The sequence below is a fragment of the Bombus vosnesenskii genome, unplaced genomic scaffold (assembly GCF_011952255.1).
Source record: "Bombus vosnesenskii isolate JDL3184/JDL3185 unplaced genomic scaffold, Bvos_JDL3184-5_v1.1 scf7180000013410, whole genome shotgun sequence".
In the NCBI taxonomy this organism is placed as follows: Eukaryota; Metazoa; Arthropoda; class Insecta; order Hymenoptera; family Apidae; genus Bombus; species Bombus vosnesenskii.
In genome coordinates, this window is record NW_022883032.1 from 406984 (window position 1) to 433065 (window position 26082).

General features: G+C 37.8%; 1 protein-coding gene across 1 annotated transcript; it reads left to right on the plus strand.

Annotated features, from left to right (window-relative positions):
• The first annotated feature begins 15503 nt into the window (after positions 1-15503).
• On the plus strand, positions 15504-23654 carry LOC117237921. Its single transcript, XM_033502363.1, has 5 exons — positions 15504-16785; positions 17731-17861; positions 18779-19019; positions 19841-20642; positions 21266-23654. Exons 1-5 carry the CDS (start codon positions 15987-15989, stop codon positions 22692-22694), a joined length of 3402 nt encoding a protein of 1133 aa, XP_033358254.1. The 5' UTR covers positions 15504-15986; the 3' UTR covers positions 22695-23654.
• The last annotated feature ends 2428 nt before the right edge of the window (positions 23655-26082 follow it).

Consider the following 26082-nt stretch of genomic DNA (forward strand, 5'->3'; position numbering starts at 1 on the left):
AAATTATTTCAAATTACTAGATTTGCGTAATATTATAGTCGTAAAGTTTAGACTGTGAAAAATTGCAGGAAATTAGGAAAATCTTACGGATCTTCGAAAACAAATCTTTTCTTACACTTTTCTATCAAACCCCAAATTTTCGTTTGAATTAATCTCTTTACTCTGAGAAAAAGAATTTAAAATTCAACAACTCCAAAGCAAATCCCCGACTATTTATTTTTCTAAACCACAGAAAATCCACGAATTACAGCCTAACCTTTTATTTTCAACCAGCACAGAGTCATCTGTAGCAGCCTATCTAATAGTCTGAAAACGGCAGATTTCCCTATTTACCTATTTCCCTATTTACGATCAGTAGGAATTGGCGAGCGTGTCTCGATCGTAATCACAGTCATAATCCTGCGGGTATCGATAAGAGCTCGCGGTCCACTCGTCGAAATTCTCAAGTTTACGAGCCAGCCAAGCCGTAACGTCGCAAACTGACTTCACGTCCGGTAATAAAACGACGAGACCGTCGTACCTTGCCTCTCTCTCTCTTTCTGGCCCGTTGTTAATGAGAAAGTTTATAATGCCATAACGACACCCGGTTTCCATTAACAAGTCATAATCGTCACTTTATCGATTACTTGAACGGTACGGCGCTCTCATAAACACGAAGACGCGCTATCACACGCTCGTGGTACCTAATACCACGTGAACAACGCAAAGTACCCCAGGTACCGCTTGAATTCGGGGACGTTTGCAGTCTTTATGACTGCCGCTGAATAAATGATAAAACTTTCCTTCCTCTTGTAAATCGCGCTTTTAGCAGCGTTAGTCTAGTAACGACAACGTTTATGATTTTATTTCGTGAAATAAACGAAGCTTAATGGTGAGGTTGCAAGGGAAGATCGTTTAGGGAGGAGGAATATTCATGAGCCGTAATGATGATGCAATGACAATAGGCAAGATGTGTAGGGTTTTGTTGGGAGACAGAGATGTTGATTGTGGGGATTGATTGATGGGTTTATGTAAGTGTGTAATCTTGGAACATGTAAAAGGTGGTGAGAGAATTATACGTTATTCATAAGATGAAAGAATTGTGCGGTGAGTCATTGATTATTACGATCATTATTGAAAATTATCATTTGTTTGAGGTTGAAACAATAATATAATTAGAATCCTATATAAAATGATTATGTTTTTAATGGTGTAGCATAAGGGATTTTTAATTTGTAACTTTTGAACCTGATTATAATAGCAATAAGTAGAAGCTTTTAAGTGAAAGTTGGAATTGGCATGAAAGCGTATTCAGCATCTGCTATTCAAGTAAGATAGTTTCAAACTTTGAAGTTGAATTTGAGGAACTTTCGTGTTCCTTATCAACTTTCTCGCGTATCTTGCTTCCTTTAAATTGTTAGTAATAAAACTATTTGGCTTTGACAATATTTTATGAAACACAAGAATTGTGTCAAGCGGATCCTAATTGTTTTTATTTTAAATGTGTTCACTATCTTCGCAAATTTTTCACACAAATTTACGAGTACAAAAGATAAAAGATACTCCGAAATGTCATAAAAATGGAACGAGGCCTAGTCTTTGGAACCGCAACGATCATTATTTTTCTCATTCGCAAGCCGCGATTACGAGGTGAAAGTGCTTAGGAATGGGAATAATAACAGCAACCTAGGAGAATATTATCCATTATTCGCTTTGGATATCCCCCTGCTCTACTTTCACCTTCGGGGTAAGAAATTATGATGGATATGGCATAGTGGTTCTAAGACAAGCTCTTAAAACGCAGCCCTCGCGTTGTATGCGCCGATCGTTAGGCATGCAACGCGCGAGCCTCAGGTGTATTATAATCAACCACCGTTCATGTTATGTTCGGGGGCGTGAGAGAATAACGTATTACTCGAAATATTTTACGGGCCGGGCTATCGTCATTTCTTATTCGTGGTAATAATACACTGGCATGTTTAGGATCAGCGTTAGAAATCACGACTTTTATTTCAGAAGTGCTTCTTTCTTACAGAAGTTTTTCGCGAACAAGTGATGAAAATGTGAGTAAACGAATCAAAATCTTCTGCTTCTAAAATTCTATTTAATCATATTTCTTTACCGCTACTGCATTTTTTACTTCTATTTCTATTATTTCTGTTATATTTCTTTAAGAAAACGTTAGTATCCATCTAGAACAATATCAAGATATAAGCTTACCCCTTCTCACAAAATCATCTAAAAAGATACCATCATCGTTCACCGAAAGAAGCCACATAACGCAAATTCCATAATCATAATCCATATTCACATCTACATTCTCAATAATGATTTCATCCTTCAATCGCTTCATCTTTAAATTGCACCACAAGATAGGAAAACGAAAACCAGAAACGTCTCTTCTCGAACCACTTCACCGTTAATATCCTCCGCAAGATAAGAGAGCGAAAAACAAACAATCGAACGAACGCGAGACGAATTACAATTCATTTCCTGCACCACGAATCGTGTAACGCAATTCGCCTTTGAAATTCTGCGATAGCGCCCAAGCCACGCCCGTCCATCAGCCTGATAAATAACATTTTAAATAACACTTTGCGTCCGGTAATTACGTTTTAATTACACGCTGCTCTCCCTCCGTAACATCGTTCCGTCACCGGTGCCTGCTGCTTTTTCTTCTCTTTTTCAATGTACACCAGCTGGTACATTCGCGTGCGTTCATCCCATGTTTGGTGCGTCGAGTTGACACGTTCTCTCCCCGTTTTATCCACGTTTTCGCCAGTCGTCGTTTGCTTGGTCGTCCACGTGCCATGATCGAGGACGTCACATCCGTTTGTACACGCGTCGCTGCTGGGAAATAATCGTTGAATGGCTAATTAGAGGGACAATGATGCGGAACCGGCGCGCGAACCGGAAGCAGACGGAGGAGGAACTGTTCTCGGGCGACGACCGTCTCTTCCGCATCGTAATTACACGCCGAGGACTTCTCCGCGTTCCGGATGTTAATTAAGATGCACATTGGAAAGTCCACCGAGGATGTATTATACTCGTGAAAATTCGCGCTGGCCCAATTTCCTTAAGGGTGAACGTAGTAATGGCGTAATAACGAGCCCAGAAGTTTCTGCTTCTTGGAGAGACGGCTAATTTGTCCTTGAGGGAGTTTCGCGACGCAATGTAAATCGTTGAGCTCGATTCGGCTATTTCTTGAATTCGGAATGTGAAACAGGGCTGGGATGTTTCCCGCTGGTATTTTATGTGGAAAAGTAGTTCCGATTTTATTTATTTTATTATATTATATATTATTTATTAAGCTAAATTCCTTAAATCTTTTATTTGAATATGGAAATCACAATGAAATTTTCTCTTCGAATATGTAAAATTCTGTAGTTATTTATATATACAGATCCTAACTATGTGTAGTAAAATCTCAATTACAGTTTCATATTACATCTCACTTATATAATTACTTTTATTATTTACGTACTGGTTAAGATATTACATTTTCTTTTCGAATATATATACATTTCTGAAGTCATCTATCTGTCATAAAGGTATTTATATCGAACTAAAGTCTCGAGCTCCATATTACAAATTCAATTATTTTATTACTTTCATTATTTACACATCGGTTAAGATATTAAATTTCATTTCTATATGTTCAAATAACTAATCTTTACTACATAACATTTTCTACATCACACTTCTACAACTAAAGAATGTTACTTGCCTTTGAAAAAACTTGCAAATATTATTGAAACACGATTAAGTACAAGCGTAACTTATATAGTTTCCTTTAAAAAGATGCCAAAAACAATCTAACAAAATACGTTTTGCAGTAGAATGTTTCCTTAAAACTCCTAAACTATCTCCTTACGAGCGATTCACACACATATAACAGCACCATAAATTGAGCTTATTCAGAGGTAAATAGCAACGGAACAATTTGATTAAAGAACGATCGTCGCGATATCGAGAATTACAAAGCGGCATAACTTCGAAGCGGAGTGGAACAACCGTTGGACGATTATGGAAATTCGACGCGCGTGACGACAATCGACACGTACCGGGTGGTAAAATTTGGTCGCGAGCGAAACGCGGCGTACCGTCGTTCGGCTACGCCTTAATTGAATGTCAAATATGAGGAAAGGGGCAAGAGTTATGGCTCTTAATGACGCCAACGTCCGTACAAAGCTTCGTCGATCGATTTATAGGTCATTGTTTGCCACCGTGTGCGTATAATTTTTCAGGTTCGCGAGCCACGTTGACGCGGAACCCTTCCTACCCAACCTATGTATCGCGTTCACGTAAATCATCGAGTAAATTGTGCAAACTTAGATCGGTCTAGACATTGCCGGGAATGTCCATTCGTTTGAATCGGACGTAAAACGAATTTCAATCACAGGGATATTAAGTTCGACCACGGCATTGGTGAAGAGGCTTGGAAGTTAAATTTGGTGTACTCGTGGAATGGCTTGCTTGTTGCGTTGAGAAATTGCTCGATGATAGTGTGTAACGAGGAACGTTAGTCAAATGCTAAATGCTTAAGATCGCGCGCCTGGGAAATACATCGCACTGGAATCTAATAAAGAGCACGTGGCGCGCTCGTGGGACGATAATATTCTATCTTCGAGTGGCTGTTTCAATTCTTAACGTCGATGTAGTTACGATTATGGTTTGAGGTGCACAGTGATTCATTATACATATGTGTATACTATCGAGTACAAGTATGTACACATTCTGATCTATTTTTTAAATGTCTGATTATTGATAAGAATGTGTATATATGAATATATATAAATTGATGGCAGACTAATGACCGAAATCAACGTTTCCTGTGGAATCCTACATCTTCTTGTGAAATCGGAAGTTGTATATCGTAAAACTTAAATCGTTTAAAACCTTATCAATGGTATATTAAATCATATTCTTTGTCAAAAATTGACGATTTAAGCATCTCAAATGATCTTTTTCAACATGTTCGACAATTTAAACGATTTTGTTCGCTTTGAGTAAATCAAGATCGCTTTAACTTCGCTTGAATTTTCCACACAATGCACCTGAATCTATACTTTAATCTACGTACAGCAATTTTATGTTTCGTCTATTCTATTTCATTTTCACTCACAAATTTTTAAGATCTACTTCTTTATGCATAAAAGGACGATCGTTTAACAAACCAAAAATCCGTCGCTTTCCAATGGCATCGTGGGTGAAAACCAATGAAAAAACATGTTTGCGAGAACGGATAAAAGCTACGTTATACACATGACGGCTTAATAATTGTATGCGCCGTGGCTCAGAGTGGGCTCGGGTGGGCCCACGGGAATCTGTTTTACATGGTGCCGCATAATTACTATGATCCCGCGCTTCACGGTGCTCCAGTTCTCCGCGTGAGCGAGGGACAGACGGATTCACGTGACCCCCGCCAGAAAGCGGCTCAAAAAGCGCCGCCTTGCTGCACTGCAAACCTGCAATCAACGCGTCAAAAAGCAGAACTTTCACCCGGCTCGAACGTTGTTATGGATCTGCTTGTTGTTCCACCATTCTCCGCTTTGGCTTCCATGAAACGGTGCACCGTATCTGGAACGACGTCTTCTCGACTTTTTCGATGTCTGTTCGATGTTCGATGACTCTCGAATTGGGTGCACTTTTTCGAGGTGAGATACACCTTTTCGATAGAAGATACTTTATTCTGCCGAATTTCGTTGATTTTTATCATTTTATCTTCTGATTAACGTGAATCTTTAGTCTTTCTCTGTTTCCTATTTTTGACTTATTGGAATTTTAAATTGATTTAGCGTTTTTGACTGTAAATTGTTTCGTTTAAATTTTGAAGATATCGTTCTGCATACAGTCATTCCTCGAGACCTAAAATGAGAAAACTAGAAAATTTGAAATGACGAAATTGAATGTATCGTTCGTATTACACGTATCACGTTACAAAATAAAGGAAATTTGTTAGAGTTTTTTCACAAATGTAACAAGTAGGTATCCTAATATTTCTGGCTAGCTAGTGTACGCTAGTGTATGTTAGTGTACGCATTGATATCTTTTCCAAGAAACTTTACTTTTCTACGTTTATCCATAATTTTGTTTTAGAATAATTTGCTGCGTAAGGGCAAATCGAATTGTTATAAGTTTGAAGACGAAGTATATAAACTTTTGAATTCGTTGTATTACACTGAATAAGCACAATGTTTTAGGGTCAGACTTTTGATCATTGAATATTGATACAGAGTTATTCTCCAGAGTAATTAAAATTTGTCCACCGCATGATTTATATGTTTGCGCAGCATGTAAAGTTAAGGAACACATATCATTTGCCAGCGTGGAAACTTGAATTTAAGGAACAGACGACAAAGTTTCTGTGTCTCATACTGTCTCGGAGGCTATAAAACAGAGAAAACTTTTCAGACAAATGCTTCATGACTTGTTACGTAAATTAACGTTCTTCGAGGCATTTACGAATGATCGAACGAGAAACGTATTTTTTTCGTTTTTATTAAAAATTTAATGATACGATATTTACATGTGCAAGAACGATTTTGAAATTGTCAACTTTTAATTGTATAATTATTGATGTTTTCAGCTAACAAACTAAATTCTACCGATTGACAAGTTAAGGTTAAACATTCCCAAGTTTCAGTACACAGAATAATAGTACTATTTTCTATCAAACATAAACTATAACAAAATATATCTATCCATCTAACCCTTGTCAAAGTCAGTAACCTGTAACTCTCAAAATTTCTCTGGTATCCAATGTCCAGAAATTAAGCTCTTACCAGTTAACATGTTAGAGCTACAAGAGCTATATTCTAAGTAGCAACATACAGGATAATAGTACATTTTTACATCAAACACAAGCTAAAATAAAGTAGATCTACCTATTTAACTTTGACTAAAGTCTGTAATCCTCGACTCTAAAATGTCCCTGGTAGCCAAAGTCCGGACACTGGAAACCATTTACTCCACCTCCCTAACGTCTCCTACGAGCACACTGCACTTCTCTGAACAAGACTACATCCTTAACCGAATCAACAGTTCCGTCAAAACACATCCCAATCATCCTGTAAACTTTCAACAGCAAGAAGTCGGACGCCATTCACCCCCTGAACTGCACTCGAAATTTCCTCTTCTTTCTCGAGTACGCTCGAGAGCGAACGCGTCGTCGTCTACTCAGAAGATCATTCCGCTGCAATCACTGGCCTCTCCTTTGTCCGCTTGGTGCACGACGGATACACGAAGCTGGGCTTTCATGTTCGTACGTGCCTTAAGCCAACGCTCGGGCTCTTTCGCGACTGCATCCAATTCAGAGGCAATTGAATTCACGATTCCGGCCATTACGGGTGTCGGGAAAGGATTACGGGAGCGTGGAGATCGGCGCGCGTGCCGCATCTGCGAGCGGACGCGGACGAGTGCATCTCTCCAGCGAATAACGGGAACCAAGCTGGGAAATAGTCTCGTAGAGATGCTGCACCGAGATTCGTGCTCCTTAACGACCGATTCTCACTGGTAATAAGCACGCTCTCGGCCAATAATGTCACCGTTATCGAGTTAATTATGGCGTGGATCCAGACGATCTGGCGACCAGACACTGGAAATTCTGCTGACTTTCTATGAACTTGTTTGGGATCTTAGTTACCACGATTATGGGATTTTCTTGCCATTTCTTGGAAACTTGCTATGTTTGAGATTTCTGGAAGTTTTGGATTGGTAATAATTGAAGAAGGTTAGAAAATGCTGGAAGGATTCGTAAGTAACTTTATGATTAATTTACGATTCGAAATAATTAACTGCTTAAGTTTCAATTTTTTTTATTTTTTTCATTTTAGCAGAATTGTTTCTTAGCCACTTAATATATATCGTTTCGTGATCATAGATTTTAATATAGTAGGAAGTGAAAGGAAAGCAAGTGTTTCTATAAATACGAAAGAGACGAGATTGTTTATTAATGCGAAAGATGTGTCATAACAAAAATGGTTGAGGGATTAACTTTTTTATCAACTTTGATAACATAACACGAGAAAGATAGAAAATTCTTAGATAAAGAAACCATTCCACCAGACGAAATTGATCACTCTGAGTTATCGAATTCTTTCGTTAACAAAATAGCTGTTTGAAATACTTGAATTCAAGCTTGAATTTCATAAAATCTATACTCTGAACTGTGGAGTGAAATAGAACTCAAAGTCAGAATAGATAGTATATAGTAATACAAATTACTTATGAATTACTTATGAATTACTTATGAATTTAGAGAATTTATACAGGGGTTGAATACATGCGTGATGAAAATTTGTAAATTCTAATTGGATAATTTTTGAAGGAGTCGTAGTACAACTAGACGAGAAAGGCTCGTAGTTGGTGATCTGGAATGCAAATTGACAGATGGATGTTTGAAGATGCAACATTTCAGAACGCTTAACACGATAGTTTCTGTTATGCAGGATGTAGGTGATGCAGCAGCCAGATGTAGGTTACCAATTGACTGCTTTGAACACCCATTCAATGGGCGTTCGTAGTGAATAGAGTGATTAGAGTGAATCTAAGCGCCTCACCACCCACTTAACTTTGCGTGTGTAAGTCGTCGGTCATGCGTTCCTTCTATTTAATCCCGACAGAAATACTAATCTCCCTTTGATAACCATCCCTCCCAGAAACAAAGGAAGAATTGAAGGGGAAAATGGTACAAATATCAACATTTTCCATTTGATGAAACCTAAGTTTTTAGAAAAGAAATTATTTTAATGAAGTTTCAAGAAAGATGAAATTCTTTCCTTCGTACATTATGTAAAATTTAAATTAAATTCTTCTTTCTTATAACAAATTTTATAACTTGAACATCCCATTAAAGAATAGTAACGTTGGTCACCGTTCTGTGAAGGACTTTGACTCTTAATTCTTCGAATTTCACTCGTTATTTACTATGATTATATTACACTTTGATTACCTTGCAACAATCCTTGAATCTTTATACTTCAACCTTATTTATGTTTCAATAAACAGAAAGGCTTTTAATGTTTCATGGAAACAATTTAATATAAAATTGGATAATCACGGTACTTTCATATCTGTTTCGATTTGAGATACTTTTTAACATTAGGAAAATACGATCGGGCCGATAACGGCTAAAAGAAAGCAACATGATTAGTTCTAATATTAGATGTAAAAATTTCAATTTTGATTTAGAATGATTCATGATGGTTTTTCTTTCAAATTCTTCAATTGTCATTTATATAATTAAGTTCTAAACAATATCTCCAACTTTGAAGTCGCTATTTGTTTCTCCATTCTAAAAGATCTTCTAGCATAAAGGTACCAAACGATATCGCGGAACTAATCTGGATATACATAAAGTTGTGACGCAGAGAAGGTTCGCTGATTCTTATCTTGAGAATAGTATCGGTAGAAATCAATTTCACCACGGCGTAATAGTAGGTTCTAGCGTCAACTACAATCGCTTCTGATCCAACATAAAAGATCGCGATCGAATTATATGTGAGGAGACACATTGATCACAGTCTCGGTGTAAAAATCGTGGACCATAATTTTGCCTCGTTATATGTGCATGTTATACCCCGAAGAAATTTTAAGGAGAATAATAGATTCAGGAAAACTGAATTGCGTAATTGACGTACAACGATCCTGGAAACGTGTGGAATTTCGCTGAAACTTTCAAAAATTTGCCACTCCCTCGACGCTAATGAGGATATTTAAATTGGATGTACGATGAGAACCTGTTGCGAGGGAAATTATTGTGTCTGTTAAAAATTCTGCCACTAAATTCGTATTTTTAATTAACGTTGAATCAATGTCTGTGTTCCTTCGTGATCATTCGAGTTTGAAACATTAGCACTTTTAATGAAAGTTAGAACTATCAAAGTGGTCCGATAAATCCAATTTTTTACAGAAATTTTATAGATTTACAACGGTGTATTTTTACATTTTTCCCTGCATTACATATTTCTTCGTACATGTACTTACTCGTTTTCTGTTCTACTTTAGCCATCGGTAGTTTCAATGTTTCTAGGAATTTTTCAATTTATTGAAAACTGATTGAGAAAACGAGATACTCAAAGAACCATGTTTTCGCAGTGAACCTTCCAATTAGAATAGACTAAAATCAAAATACTGAAAAGTTCTTTGAACTGTTATTGTGACATACGTAGATCGTGAAAAGGTTATGAAAACCAACAAAGTTGCGTAACACTAGTAACTTTTTCTAATCAGAATAGAAGTCTATTTGAAGTCAGATTGAAGAAGATTTTTAGAGCATATCGCATATGAGCCAACTTATGCAATCTTCATATGCCTGTGAAGTCTTACGAACGTCGGAACAGCGTATTACTTCAATCCGGCTGAATTTACCGATCGATACCTCGAGCATCGAGATAGTTTTCTTCGGTTAGTGAGCAAAGGAAACACCCCGCTGTATTTATTATCAGTTTTGTTTTGTTTCAATGGGAAGATAAATTAAAAAAGATAACGTGACATAACGTAGGCACGTAGTTGTAAGCTGACACCGTGAGCTCATCGTTCTTTCAACTCGTGAGACGGCTATACCGCCCACTGCGAGACAAAAAGGACGTTCTTCATTTGATGAAACAAGTAGAACAAAACTGGTTTTCGCAGAGAATCTCATGCCACGAACGCGCGTTTCGTTTATTTAATAAGGATGCTGATTTGCCTATTCACGGTTCGATCATTTCTTATGGAGCCATTATGCGAACAAAGAGGATCTCGTCTCTATGCTTACACAAGCTTAATAATTAGGGAGATTCTTCTCGACCGTGGATTTCTAATTAAGAACCGTTCAGTTTGTTTGACGTGTGACAGGCTCTGATTATGTGCTTCGAAAATGGTCATTGTAACCGAAGCTTTTATTGGAATTGCTTGTAAATTTTTGAAATTGTTGATATTAAGCAACTCGTTTGAATCAGTTTGAAACTAGTTGATGAAGGTAGATTGTTAATAAAAGAAGGAGGAGTGTCGAATATAAATGAAATGAAGTGAAGCTAATTGAGAAAGAGTTGGGCTAGGTTGCAACCAGGTAATTAAATTTTCTCTGAAAATTTCCTCAATTAGAAAACTTCGATAGCTCGTCATATAATTTCTCCCAGAGTGCTGGTAATGATTTTCTGGTGGAACTGTGTGTTCGTTAGAAAAAAACTAAAATTGTAAAATAGTTATCGAAATAGTACAACTGCATTATAAATTACCAAATAATGCTTTTTGTAATAAGACAAAAAATTAAGATATACGAATTTTACGCTTGAAAAAAATAAAAGATACTAAAAATTTACAATAGCGACTCAAATATCTCATACTTTAAGGAAATAAGATAGTACATAGCAAGCTGCGATGGGTGATAAATTATTTTTTAATGGTTTTCATTTTTCGAAACTGAAGCTTTTAAGACATGGAAGAAAAGATCTATTTGCATTTCTTTTATTATAGTTACATTTCTGGTCAAAATAATATTGTAAAATAAAAGCAAAACACGTTGAGAGCCACTGATTTCTTATGTCCTTATTTCTTGGTCGGAGGATCCGCGAAGAGGCGCCACGGGGATGTCGCTGAGCGAGCTGTCCTCTCGTCTTTCAGCCACTCCCATTTTCAGCTACCGAGTTACTGCCACTCTGTCAATCTCACCTGACAGTCGCGTCCAAACGAAGATACACTCCCGACAATGAATAACCCTCCGAGTCGCCATTCACCTTGTCACTGAGAGGAAAAGTTGTGTCGTTTGTATCCCACGATATTGCAAACGCGATCAGTCTTGGAAATTAGTTCTACGAACTCGTTGAATACTGAATTTCAATGCACTCGCCCCAATCGAATGGAAGAAGTTATACTTATGGACAAAGATATTCATGAATTTCGTCTTCGTTAATGCAATCGTAATTATTATTTCTTTTTCATTTCACAGTCACTATAGGAATATTATACAGAATGCATCGAAAAGGGTAATACCCTATTTTGAAGAAAAAAAAGGAGAAGAATGAACCAATTTCTGTTCGACAATATTTTTTCGAAATTAAACTGTTTTGCATACAATTTCCATTTACAACAGTTATGTAAATGTGTAAATGCATTATAATTGTTCTCCATAATTCTGAAGAACACTGTTAACAAAAGTAATTTTGCACGAGATGAAAACAACCAATTCTGTTGGATAATGAAAAGAATATTTGATGATGTTGGGGACAATTGGAATCCTGATCATGTTACTATGTTTATTTTTTCCCTCATCAAAAGATTTCAGCAACCTTTCCAAATTACCTTCGATAATGCGTATGAATCACGTAACCTTCCAATTCACACCCTTTCGCACCAATACGTTCCAATTAAATTTTACCCCAATATAAAACGACCCTAAAACTAAGGGAGAAAAGTGCACCAAATATTGTTTCGCCGATAAAAATACGACTTCAAGCAAAACTTTAAAGCTTCGAAAACACGAAAGCCTTGTCCTTAGGCGTCTCATTTGAATAAGACAAATGAAGACATCCGGGAGACACACGGCGAGAACGATGAAGCTGATAGCTGAGATTGGGCCAGGGATCACCTACGGCGTGTATACGAGGCATCGAACCGTACCGATTGATTACGATCGTTACGAAGACAATGGTGGACACGGGCTTATTCTAACGACGACGGCTCTAACTTTGGAACCGGGAGGATTACCTTGAATGGTCTGCCACGGTTAGCAAAGGATCGAGTTTTGTCCGCTGAAAACCGATCTCCTGTCTACTACCCACGCCTTGATATCTTTTACTATTCCTCAGTTTTTCGATCTGACGATCGTACTATCTAGAGATAAGAAACTGTCTATAATCAAAGTTCATGGCTTTTCATATTTTACTCGGTTATTTACAATGGCGGACAGAAGAAAGTTTAAAACTGACACTCGTGTATATAATCACAATTTGTATCAACATCTTTCTTGTCGTTTATTGTATTAATTTATATTAATTTATAATAATTATATTATACATTCATTTTTATCGTCACTTATAATTCACTTTTGCAAAATTATAACGTTTCTTCCGTTTTATTCTTTAAATTTTCTTCTGGATATTACTGTATATAAATTGCAATTATACGTATGAATATAGTTAACAGAATAGAATCTAAGAAAACGATTGTTCTACTTATTAAATATTGTAACAAACACTATACTTTGGATATTTTATACGGGATATCTCAGAAATTATGGTAGCAACTGGCAAGTCAGGAATGTGGAATAAATCTTTTTCATGAAACTTTCAGTTTCTGAAAAAAGCATATCTGTTGAAACTCTGTTTTCGTGGAAATGAGAACTTGAATAGGAAAATTGTATTCTACGTTTTTCACTTATTTTCGCACGTAGATTAATCTTCTGTTGTTTGTTTATTCATTTGGTAAGTACCAATTATAAGTTACCAATTGGTAAGTTGCCAAATTCACGTATATTAAATTTCCAAGTACGATTTTATCGAAAATGAAGCGTAATATGAAATATGTTTACTCTATACTTTTGATTTTGCTATAATTACTGGCTCTCTTTGTATCTTTTTATAAGTTACATATTTGCATTCCGTGTATACTTGTCGATTTTTGTAACTTCAAATCAACATCTACATATAAATGTATGAAAGTTCACAGGATTTACGATCCTACACAAGAAAATGAAATTACGCTATAACCAATCAAACCCATCTTATCATTCCTTCGCATATTGCTACGTTTTATCATGCAAATCGAACCGAGTAACCGTAAAAGCGACCGTCCTTCGAAGCTTAGTAAAGCATGTCGAATAAAATCCTAAGATTGTGGTGTCACGCGAGGAGATCTCGTTTTCGATCCCCGGTTTTAGTCTCGAACGACTTGATTGAGCAGTTGAGGCCGATCGAGACGTGTTGGGGATCGTTTAACTCGTGGTGGATCGAGGTTACAGGCGGTTTGCCACAATTTGTCTGGACGGCGAAGTAACGTGTTAACGGGCTAGAAAGTGGCTGCAGGTGCTGTTAGCTTTCGTGACTCGACGCGTCAACGGGAGCGTGGCGTTTTCGCGTGTCGTGGCGCGCGCGGCACCTTCGTGTTGCGAAAGAGTAACGTTTTCTCGAGAGCAACGCGAAAATGTATGTAATCGAGGAACGGCGGAGATTCTGGTGGTTCTATGCGTTTCGAATAATAGCGGAACGTTTTCCAGCAAACGAAACTTCCTATTCAGGAAGGACTAGCTCGAAGGAATCGAGAGGCGCGTTATCCTGGCGACTGTGTCTCGTGAAAGGAAGAAAGTTTGCTTACGAAGCGTACGCCGGTATATGAAATAGGTTTTCCTTAACTTCTCCATTTTTATCCTCGTTCAGAGGAAATTTACATAAAGCTGTTGTAATACTAGGTTCTCGAAAGTATGAACTACGGAAACTACGGTATCTCTAGAGGGAAGGTAATGATATTGGGGATTGAGAAACTACGCTGACAAGTTAGGTTAAAGGTAAGTTAAGTTGTTGTCACCCTCTGAAACAAGATATTTTAAAAGTTTACGGGAAAAGTGATTACAAAAAGTATCGATGCGCATCCTTATTTTTCAATGAAGCGTTCTCTATCGAGTTCTATACATTTCATTTTTATAGTATCAAATTTTTGTAGTCATATGACAATGCTACCTATTACTAGATGATACAAAATTTATATACATGGACTTAATTAATAAGTATGCAAATACTATAAGAAGTGCAATGACGTGTCTATCTTTTTTATAGTTATCGTAAAGAAGAGAAAATTGTGGGTAACTAAATATATATGATTTGTTGAATACGAAAAGGATCTGCAAGTAGAATATATGTTACTAGAAAAATGATCAAGTATATAGAAGAAAGATTTAACGATATTATAATTCATGATTTAAAGAATTAACTATCGTGATACATAATTTTACATCACATATCGGATATCTATTTCCCGATAACATTCTTGTAATCTTAATTAATCGCTATCGTGCTATATTCATGTCGTGTCATTACATCATCTCTAAGCAACTATGCTAAAGCCTACATCATTATGTCACAGACACCTATTCTCTACACCTACCATAAAACTTTCTTTTCATAATTCAAGTATTAAAATCCAACTCGAGAAATATCTTACTCCTACCGTAAAACCATCTTTCGGATACTGGAACCAGAGAAAATACATGTTACACGAAGTTAACACGTCGCAATTCCTCCGCCTCCGACATATGGCAAACAAATCTAACAAATATAAATGGAGGAAGGAAGAAGATTTGTCTTGATCAGAGGAACATATTCGATACGGTTCTAGACGCGAGGCGAATGAATCATGTTGCCGACTGTAACCGTGTATAAAACTATATCGAAGCCACCCCCTTACAAGAACGTATAACGGTTGAAAAAGGGGGGGGGGTGTATGTGTCGGGATAGAAGGGGAGGATGGCACGTTTCTGCGCAACTCCGAGGGCTTTTCCCCTGTCCCTCGCCATCTGCTGGAAGCTGCACGAGTGAGGAGATGTATTGAACAGGCTGAATGCGCGTGCAGAGATGCGCGAGTATCCGCGAATTCCCGGCAGCACGGGGCCGCAGTCCGCACAATAAAGAAAAAAATTGCCACAGAGTTAGAGGAACAGAGAGGTGGCGAGCGAGACAGAGACAGAGATACCGTCCTAATCCTCCTGGACGCCGAAGAGGCAGACTCGATTAATAGTCACGGTCGCGAGAGAAACGACGTCGTCCTCGTGCGCGCGGTGCCTCGGGATGAGACTACTGCTACTTTAAGCGGAGCTTCCGGAACGGAGTACCGTTCAATGGGCCACCGCGTCTGGTGATCATCATCTCTGGTGAAACAGTTTTTCAATTTGTGTCTCCCGTCTCGTAAATCGTTCTCTCAACGCGTCGTTACTCACGAGTTCAACGAATAAAACGAGTTGTTCGGTCGGCGTCGAAACGCGTGTGAGTCGTTTTGTCCGGGAAACGAGCAGTATCAGACAAACGCCTGATAAAATGAGACCCGGCGGCTTCGTTTTGTTCCATCTTCTGCTTGTGTATATGTTTTTCCTCGTATCGGAAGCGAGACTCATACAACAAGTGGCTGACGACGACGACGACGACGATGACGATGATTGGGACGACGAGGACGACGAGGACGACGACACCGACGAGCAGAGTTATCAAACGAAACCGGAGGTGGACGATGACGGACGCATATATAAGAACCCGAGGAATTCCCCGTCGGCGGCGTGTCCAAGAAACGAGGGACAGGCGGAATTGCTCGGTCAGAAGTGTCTGCGAAAGTGTTCTACCGATGAAGATTGCAAGAGCAAGAAGAAGAAGTGCAGATGCGACGGTGTTTGCGGGATGTCTTGCATCAAGCCTGAGAGAGAATGCCCGGCGCTGAGCGATATTCAGCACGGTGTGAAGTCGGAGACTGGAAGATTTTTCGGCGATCAAGTCCATTACACTTGTGATCCTGATTATTTCACCGTCGGTGTTACCGAGAGAACGTGTAGGGCCGACGGTAAATGGACCGGCACGACGCCTTCCTGCAAGAAGGATGTCAGTTCCTTCTGTTCTCAGCCGCCTAAGGTGAAAAACGCGCGACACAACGCGCTCTCTGAACAGACCACTTTCGACTTGGACAACGAAGTTCAGTACTTTTGCGACCATGGTTACACGACTACCGGTATCAGAAAGGCGAGGTGCCTGTTGATGGAAGGTATTGCTAGCTGGTTTGGACCTGACATCACCTGCGAGCCGCAGAAATGTGGACCTCCCGCGGATATTGCGAACGGCGGGTACGCGGGTATGTATCATTTTGGCTTTAGGAGTAGTTTGTTACGGTTTAGTGGGAGAAGATATATAATATAAGAATAACCGAATCTTTGTTGAGAAATTGAACCGTTAGAAGGATATTCATTATTTGATATTATGAGAGTAGTAAAAATGATTCTTTCGTAATATTTCGTGGAGACTATAGAAATACAGCGGTGCATTTTTGAAGATTTGAATAATTTTTTTGGGAAAAAAAGGATAAAGACTTCTTATATTTGATATTATGTGCTATTTTATGTATTTTTCTTTTAGATTCATTTACTACAGGTTTCATATCATAATTGTCAGTATTTAACTACTTCATTCGCAAATTGTTTAACAGACAGTAACGTTTGTTTGACAATTTTCTCTTTATTTAGAAACGCGCGAGGATTCTTTACACATGGAATAGAATTTATTTGTGATCATACAATGGTGATCGAATTATTCCGATTATGTACTTCGAAGTTGTCGCTTATTGTATGGAACAAGAAAGAAGAGAATAGCGAATATTTAATACATAGCAAGGATTTTAAAATTCGTCCAAATTACTGGAAATTTGGAATACAAAATAATTTTATCATACTCAACGATAGTAATATTCTACTTCATAATTCTATATACGTTGTCATAGAATTACATTTTTGAAATACTCATTACCACCGATGGTGCAGAAGCACCGTTGACAATAGCCATGTAGTTATTTTTCGTATGAAAACTGAACAGAAACTGAAATGAATTTCTCTAAAGAAATAATTATTACATATTAGATACCGATTAAATCTTTGATCTCTATTAGAAATTTATCTTTTTTGAATATATTTTTAACTTGTAGAAACCTATATAAGCAGACACTTGATGTGAACCATTTTCATCTTATATTATTTCAATTATAAGGATTCTTAGGCGAAATCGCAACGTTTGTTTTCTGTTCAAGGCGAATGTTATACGTACGATTGTAGTGTGTCGTACCATTGTATGGATGGCTACGAATTAGTTGGCAAAGCGGAGAAGCTATGCTTGGCAGATGGCACATGGACTCCTAAAGAATCACCACAATGTGTGCAAGTAAGAGTTTTTCGCGACATATGAAACTTGTTTCTTCATGTTCCGTTCCCTTTTTATTTGAATCCTTTTTATACCTTTTATTTTTATTCTTCATCCTTTTTAACTGGATGCTACAAAAATTTAAAATAATTATATGTTCTATGGGATCAACGAATCTAAGAAAATGTCAACTGAACGCATTAAGGGCCAAACGATAGTTTGTCATAATTTATCAAATTTCATATAATTGTAGGATCTGCATACTTGGAAAATATAGCGGCGAAAAAAATATTAGGCGAATCTTTGAAATTTCCTTCCATACACACAATGTTAAGGACCAGAATTTGCTTATGTAAACTGATTGAAAAGAAATTGTAAATGTAATGTCGCGTTAACGTTGGCTTCTAATGAGTCAAATTTGTATCAGCTGAAAAAGCATTTTCACAGCGAAATTTATGGAAATAAAAATTAGAAGTCTTACATCTCTTACGACTAGTTAATAATTAATCATTCTTAACACGTTGACTGCCACGGTGGTAATCGGTGACCCACGTTTTATTAAAATTTTTACAATGATCGAAATAAGATAATTTTCATGAACTAGAAAATTTTCAACAACGTGAATGATTTACAGGATATTATTAAAAAAGTGTGCGCAAATACGATATAATATTTTGTAAAAGTTAAATGTTATGGTGTAGTATATTTCAATACATCACAGCTTCCAGGGTAAAATATATAAAATTTGTGTGATAGTCAACGCGTTAATTAATCATATTTAAATTAAAAAAAAAAGAATATCAATTTTGTATGAATAACAAAATTAAAGAGATACGATATATTTAAATAAAATTGAGAAAGTGATCGCGAATTTGTTCAATAATGACCAGTAGTGTATGTGTACGTACGTTTCGAAGCAGGAAATGTTTTCTGTTCAGGTTACAACGGTGCAATGTCCGAAACCGGAGAATCCAGTGAGCGGGAACGCGGTGTACACTTCGTATGCATACAATTCCATCGTGTCGTACGAATGCAAGTATGGATACACAGTGGTCGGCGCGACGACCAGGCGTTGCGGAGCAGATAGAAAATGGACCGGAAAGACACCTACCTGCCAGGAGATTAATTGCGGTTCACCTGGTGTTCTGTACAACGGTTGGATTGAGAATATCGAGGCGGGTGAGTCGCACGATGGAAGAGCGGAGAAAATTCTTCGCCGTGTTTATTAATAATCGCGTCGTTACGAGAATAAACAATAGTAGAAGTTTATGAGAATGTTGCAACTATTTTGCGGTCGAAACAGTATGATACGCTGAGAATATCGTGGAAAGGATTTTGTATAGATATTGGTTTGGAAAGTGTAGGCGTTTTATTCGATATAGAGTTGATAAGGTATTACTTGAGACATACTTATTCAAATAATTGAATATTTGCCTCAATGTTCTTTCGATTAATATGGAATTATCTTTTTCGTAAGAAGAATGACAAACTTTTACATTTTAATCCCTACATCATATTTAAATATTAATACTTAATTCTATTTTAAATGAAGGATCATTCAAAGTGAATTTTCTATTCCAACGATATTCTTACATCTTCATAATTTTTTGAAAATTTCTTTTATATGAAATCATCAGGAAAGCATCAGGACAATGTTACATTCACACACAGACATATTAATATCTCATTAGATTAAACATCATTCAAAATGAATCTCTCGCTCCATCGATATTCTTTGTTACCGGTAAAAGCTTTATTTACGCAAAACTGTACACCGCAACAAATACATTAAAACATTTACAACAATGGATTAAGCATCATTCAAGCTAAATTTCCCATGTTGCTTCTTTTATTTACTTCCACAATATCCTAAATTCGCCTTTGTTCAAAACCAGCTAAAATTCCGAACGGCAAACTGTTAAAACTCTTGTTTCATATTCTCAAAAATAACGAAACCCACGTAAATCCGGACTGACCTCTTTATACGCTGACTCCAACAGGTACCGGTCTGGGTGCCAGCATAATTTTCCGCTGCAACGACCACATGAAGCTCGAGGGAAATACCTCGTCGGTTTGTCAGATCGACGGAAAGTGGCGTTATCCATTGCCGCAGTGTCTTGCACCTTGCGTCGTGCCTCAAATAGAAAACGGTAACATCACGGTGGCCAGCCACGATAGGGATCACATCAACAACGTGACTGTGGTCGAGCATGGCGAGAGATTGCTAGTTTTTTGTGAAGAAAATTATGAATTCGCGGCGAACAACACGCCCGTAGTTTGTAATAATGGCACGTGGTCCATCGTGCCCAGTTGCTCGCCAGCCAGGTGTAAACAATTGCCTAAATCGCCCAAAAATGGGATGGTGATAGCACCCAAAACCGATCACGGAATGAAAGCGATATTCAAGTGCAAAGATGGCTTTGAACTTGTCAAAGATGGGCCAGACAACATCACGAGATCGGTGAAATGTCAATATGGAAATTGGATCGGAGACATTCCTCACTGCATGCAAGTGTTTTGTCCTTTCCCTGGTTTCATCGAGAATGGAAAGGTCTTCTTGATGGGCAACATGGGAGTCTATGATTATAGGCCATATGTGAAGAAGGTTGTGAATAACAAGCAGATTATGTATGATTGTGACAAAGGATACGTCCTGGATGATGGACCCACTGGAGCAACTTGTGTTGGAGGAAGCTGGAGCCCTAAGGAGCTGCCCAAGTGCATTCCTGGACAGCACCCTAGGCTCAGATGGAGCAGACGTCGAAGATCTGTGAATGAGGAAGATCTTACTATGAATTACAGGTAAGTTGAAGATTTTTCTATTATATTTATGAATGAATTGTAGGATTCAGAATCGAATGTTGATTTAAGAAGAAAGTTGATCGACATGGTAGCCATTGATGATTGGTATTCACACTAGAACTATTGATCTTTAATACGTACCTAAATATATTATACATTAACTGGAATTAAAACATCATGAAGTGAATAAGTATATGTAAACAAAAATAAACATTAATATAACCAAAGAACACTTGCATCTCTTTAACAGATAATTGTAAAAACAAAAATTTGTCAATGATAAAAAGTTTGATTAATATAATTAATATAATTTTTATATATATATTCGTATAATTTTTAATGCTTCCTAATGGTATTTCGGAGATGTAAGAAATTTTTTAACTATAAGGAATTACGATTAATCTTGAATAATTGGAAAGGGGATACATATAGTAAATTTCATTTTGAAATATTTAAATGTCGCTTGTATTTCAACTATGGGTATAAGAATTTTGCATTTATGATTACATTATTTATATTTCAATTTTTATATACAGATAAAGTAGAGAAAAAATAGGGGAATTTGAAGTTTAATTTCTACTGGGATATCTGTCCTTAGGAAGTCGAACTAAATCTTTTTCCAGAAAATTCATCGAGTTCTTCCGCAAGATCGGCAAGAAGCTGCTGCATCTCGAGATGAACAAGAGCAAAGAGCACTCGAAGCATAAGATCGAGGCGAAGAACTCGAACTCCAGCCACCACGACAACAGCACTGAAGCTCTATCGTGGAAGAAGCATCCAGGCCATGGAAACAGATCGCGTCTTCGCGAGGAGAAGATGATCGACTTTCTCAAAATCGTCTATCGTAAGCTGCAACGCATGGACGCCAGACAATCTAACAATTCCACCAACGGCAGTATGCACGATCTTCTAAACGCTATGAGTAAAAACTTCTTCCACGTAGATTTATCCGAATCTCGGAAGAATAATTCCGGCAGAGGTCGTTCGGAATTTGAAATTCGAAACCAGAGAGAATTCATCAAACTTAAACGAGAGTTCGAGCGGATCATGCGATTTTATAATAAGTCAATGCGTTGGAACGAGAAGCAGAATCGAAAGGATTCAAAGAAGAAAGGCCAATCTCACGGAGAAAAGGGGAAGAAATCAAAGGACAAGAAGAAGCATCGTAAAAATTATTACAAGGGATTCTACGAATTCGTGAACAGTTACGTAACCGAAAAACTGTCTATGTTGGAGGCCCGGAACGCCACCGAGGAGCTGATCAAAAATATGAAGATCGACAAGTTCACCGTGCGAAACGGCACAACGTTCACAGTAGGTGAGATGTACGCGTTCTTCAAACATATCATAGAGGCTAAATTAAACAACACGGAGGACACGACGCAGGGGGAACCGTCGACAACGGCGTCTTCGTTTTTCACGAGCACGACCGCCGCCATTGGCAGCGGGAACAGTAGCAGCAGTACGGTGACGACGTCGAGCACGTCGACGACAAGCGGCACGACTACGACGCTGGCGACGCCGAGGGAGATCGAGGCGCGCGATAATCGATCTTCGACGATGACCAGTAACGAGTCTTCGATGCTGGACAACGAGATCCCAGCCAAAGAAGGAGTGCCAAAGCACCGCAGCAAGCGAATACGAAACGCATCCGAGGACAGTGGTCCTCCGCGTCAGAAGAGGAGGCTGCTGTCCCTGAACGAGCTGCTGATAGCCAACAAGAAGAGCACTAACAACATTGCCGGCTCGTCGTCGTGGAGGAGCGAGAAGCAATGGGCTACAAAGAGGTTCAGGGCCTACGACGACGAGAAGACCAGGCTGTTTACGTTCAAAGAGCTCGAGGCTCAACAACAAAGTCGCTCTAAACGATTCCTGCCACCGTCTGAGCTGGATAATCAAATCTTTTTAAAAAATTTATATCTACACGCGTACGAAGACGAATATCGGGCGAACGTGAAACGCTCGATCGTTCAAGGAAATCATACGAACGAGCAGCAGCCGACTGTGTACAGGAGGCGCAAGGGCAATCTGGGCGCGTACGAGATCAAGTGAACGAAAAGCGGAATTAATTGTGTTGTGATATTATTGACGGAATTTACTGAGGTCATTAATACAGATATCAATTCGATTTTAGGCGAGTATACATAATATACGATAGGATTATAATCGTTGTCCCTCGTCGATGCGCATTGTAAGACGTGTATCGCGCTTTTTTCAATGAATCAATCTTTTTCCATTTGTCAAGTCTCGGTGTAACCTGGTTTTACGATGGGGTTCAGTCATTATTCGATACTTATTCGCCGCGATGCGAGCTGATAGAATTTCAACGGTTTGTTCCAGGTATTCCCTTTTGTTTTTTCTTTCCTTTCATTGTGTTTTCTTCGTCGTGATAATTGATGGTTATTCGATAAGTCGATGATTATTCGATGTCTTTTTATGTATGGAATGCGAAGATTAGTGCACAAGCCCCTTGTCCAGTTGAAATCGTTGCTGAAAGGAGAGGGTTAAAAGTGTGTTACAGGGTTTTTAATCCACAACGTTTAAGACTGATCAACTTCGAATTTTTAACGTAACTTTTATGGTTTCTTCGCTTTCTTCTGTCTACAACGGATAAATTTTCAACGTTGAATTTTTAAAGAGAGATTGATGAAAAAATGCTTGCCAAATTTCCTTAGTTTTAGTTTGTGATACTACGGGAAAGCAGTAGTTCTTCATTTAGTGTAACGAGCATATATCGTTAATAAGATAAATATGAAGAACGAAAGACAGAATCAAAATGGAAACGACGTATTGACTACAAGGGGCGTAAAAGTATTTTAGATATGGCTGTCGCTGAAAGTAGAGATAATTGCCAGCACAAGAGCAGCGTGTCGTTTTGTTTTCAAAGTAGCCAGCTCGCATTGCAAAAAGTATTTTAAACTCTTTGAAAAATCGTATTAGTAGAAGGATATGTTAAACGTATTTTAAGTATATCGTGGAAAAGGCATCAAAAAAAAAAAAAAAAAAAAGAAAAGGAAAAGGATAAAACGAAGAAGAAAAAGATTTAAGAAAAAGAAGACGAGTCGAGAAGGAAAAAGGTAAAACACGTTCGGAACTCGTTCGATCAAAACGATCTTCCGTTGTATAATCGATTAAGTTTTCACGAACCGCGAGGCTGTGTTTGTTAAACTATTATATCTATTAAAAAATAGGTTTTTTAACTGTTATTATCGAAAGGCATTGTAACGTTACGACGTTGTATATAATACATTCACGTTGATTTCATGTCTTTCTCTCCTCGGTTTGATACCAAGCGATAAGATATATATATATATATATACACATACGGTCGTATCAATACTCCCGTCCTCGTCTCTTCGTAATTAACTTTTACTTGCGAATGTTTCAAATCCACAGTACACGCATACATATTTGAAACCATTTGTATCGGTCGATCGATCGATCGACCCTTCTCAAACAAAGAAAGACACTGCGAATCAAACCATACACCACTCGTATACAGACACTCGTGCATTTTTATGAATGACAAGTCATGGACAAGTATCATTAGTGAATAATAAGTATTATGATACGAACAATATCGGTAACGTGTACGTTATTCTTCGATCTCCCCAATTAATTTAATCAATCATTTATTTCATTCTAAGTATTTAATTTTATGTTTTTTATTCACTATGTTTAATTTTATTTCAGATTTCGGTTATGAAGTATCAGAAACTGGGAAGTACAACTTCATCCTTCTTCATCCTTCGCTCTTTTATTTTAATCCACTGAGAGTTTAGTAAATTTCTTTATCTCATTATTTTGTTATATTTTTTGTATGTTAATTGAATAATTATATATAGATGATTAATTCTATCTATATAAATTTCTAATTAATATATAACAGATGCAATATTATGGGGATCTTAATGGGTTTGTCACTGTACCAAAATTTCCAATTTTCATGGATGATCAGTAGTTCAAATATCAAGCAATACATTCAACGCCATTTAGAAAACGAAGAAAACCTTTAAGAAACCAAGGAAGAAGAATAAAAGAAGAATTAAATTTTAAGAAGTTAATATTGAACTTAAGCTTCCAGATGATAATGATTCACGAATGAGGCAACACATTCACCTCCATTTCTCCCATTCCCAAATTGAAATATCTTGCAAACATCCTACGATAAGATATTCTCCCTAAAGAAAATCAAACCAGATCAAAAAAAAAAAAAAAAAGAAAAAAGAAAAGAGAAGAATAAGAAAGAACGGAAATGAAGATCGGCCAATTAAATGGTCAAATCAACCTTATAAGCGGAAGCCATAAACAACGGATACCATGTGATTTTTTCCATCGCCAATTCCAGTGAATTCCTCGTACCACCCATATAATTTTGCGAATAATTTAAATCGGCGGTGCGCGAAACGGGAATCAAGTAGCTGATTCACCGATGAAAGGTACGTGTATGGTGGTAAAACGACGTTTGGCGCGTATTTGATATCTTCGTAGATCGATAATGTCCGAAAACGGGGGTCTGTGGTCCCGATCGCTGATTATGCCGTAACATCACAAGTAATTAAGTCCGAAAATAAGCGGAGCCTGAAAAAAAGGGGCGCGGTTCCATGCAACGCGCGCGTAATTCGCGTTGCTCGCGTCTCGCCCCGGCATTGCTCCACCTGTCAATAATCGAACAGTGTCATTAATTACGGACCAATTATAATTCGGTAGACGGCAACGAGAACCATGTCCGCGATGTTATCTGGGAACCGCCGCTCGTTAACACATCCGTCGTCGCTTCGAGGAATCGTGTTAAATCGATTAATCCCCGACCAACACGCACGGTCGTTATGATAAGAGCAACTTGGATCCACGGACTCCACGTGTGGTGTGTGGTACGAGTGTGTAAGTATAGATCTGTACGTGCGATAACACTGCACCGGCAATAAAAGTGCGAGGCTACTCATCGATGGGCCGGATTGAAGTACGCGATGATTGGTAACTCGTAATTGGACCGGACCATCCACTGAGGTCTGACGTATGCGAACCATCTTTTGCTTTTGCGAATACATTACCGGGATAAGATACCTCCAGATTATTATGGGAATTTTTCGATGAGAGGATTTTAATCGCGGGGATTGGGGATGATTTGCGACGAAGATACGATTGGTTTTGCCCGTGAATTTCAGCTTCGGAATTATTGAATAGCTACTTGATTTCCTTACTTTTCTTTTCTTTTTTGGGGTCATTATTTAAATAGTTTTTAAGGTTTTTTTCCTTGTTGATTTTTTCTGAAATACACTACCGGCTATGAGTATTAGGGCACTTGATATTTAGTACAGATTGAATGCTTTTTACTACTTTTATTTTCTAGTTATTTTATTATGAATTTATTATATTGCGTATTACATGTATTTTATAATGTAAAATATTAAATGAAGTAAAATTTACTTGAACTTTT

What these genes read in the sequence shown, in the direction of transcription:
- LOC117237921 (XM_033502363.1), top strand. Translation starts at nt 15,987, where the DNA reads ATGAGACCCGGCGGCTTCGTTTTGTTCCATCTTCTGCTTGTGTATATG. An exon ending in TGCGAACGGCGGGTACGCGG is followed by an intron (nt 16,786 to 17,730) that starts GTATGTATCATT and finishes TTTCTGTTCAAG; the next exon opens with GCGAATGTTATACGTACGAT. An exon ending in AATCACCACAATGTGTGCAA is followed by an intron (nt 17,862 to 18,778) that starts GTAAGAGTTTTT and finishes TTTTCTGTTCAG; the next exon opens with GTTACAACGGTGCAATGTCC.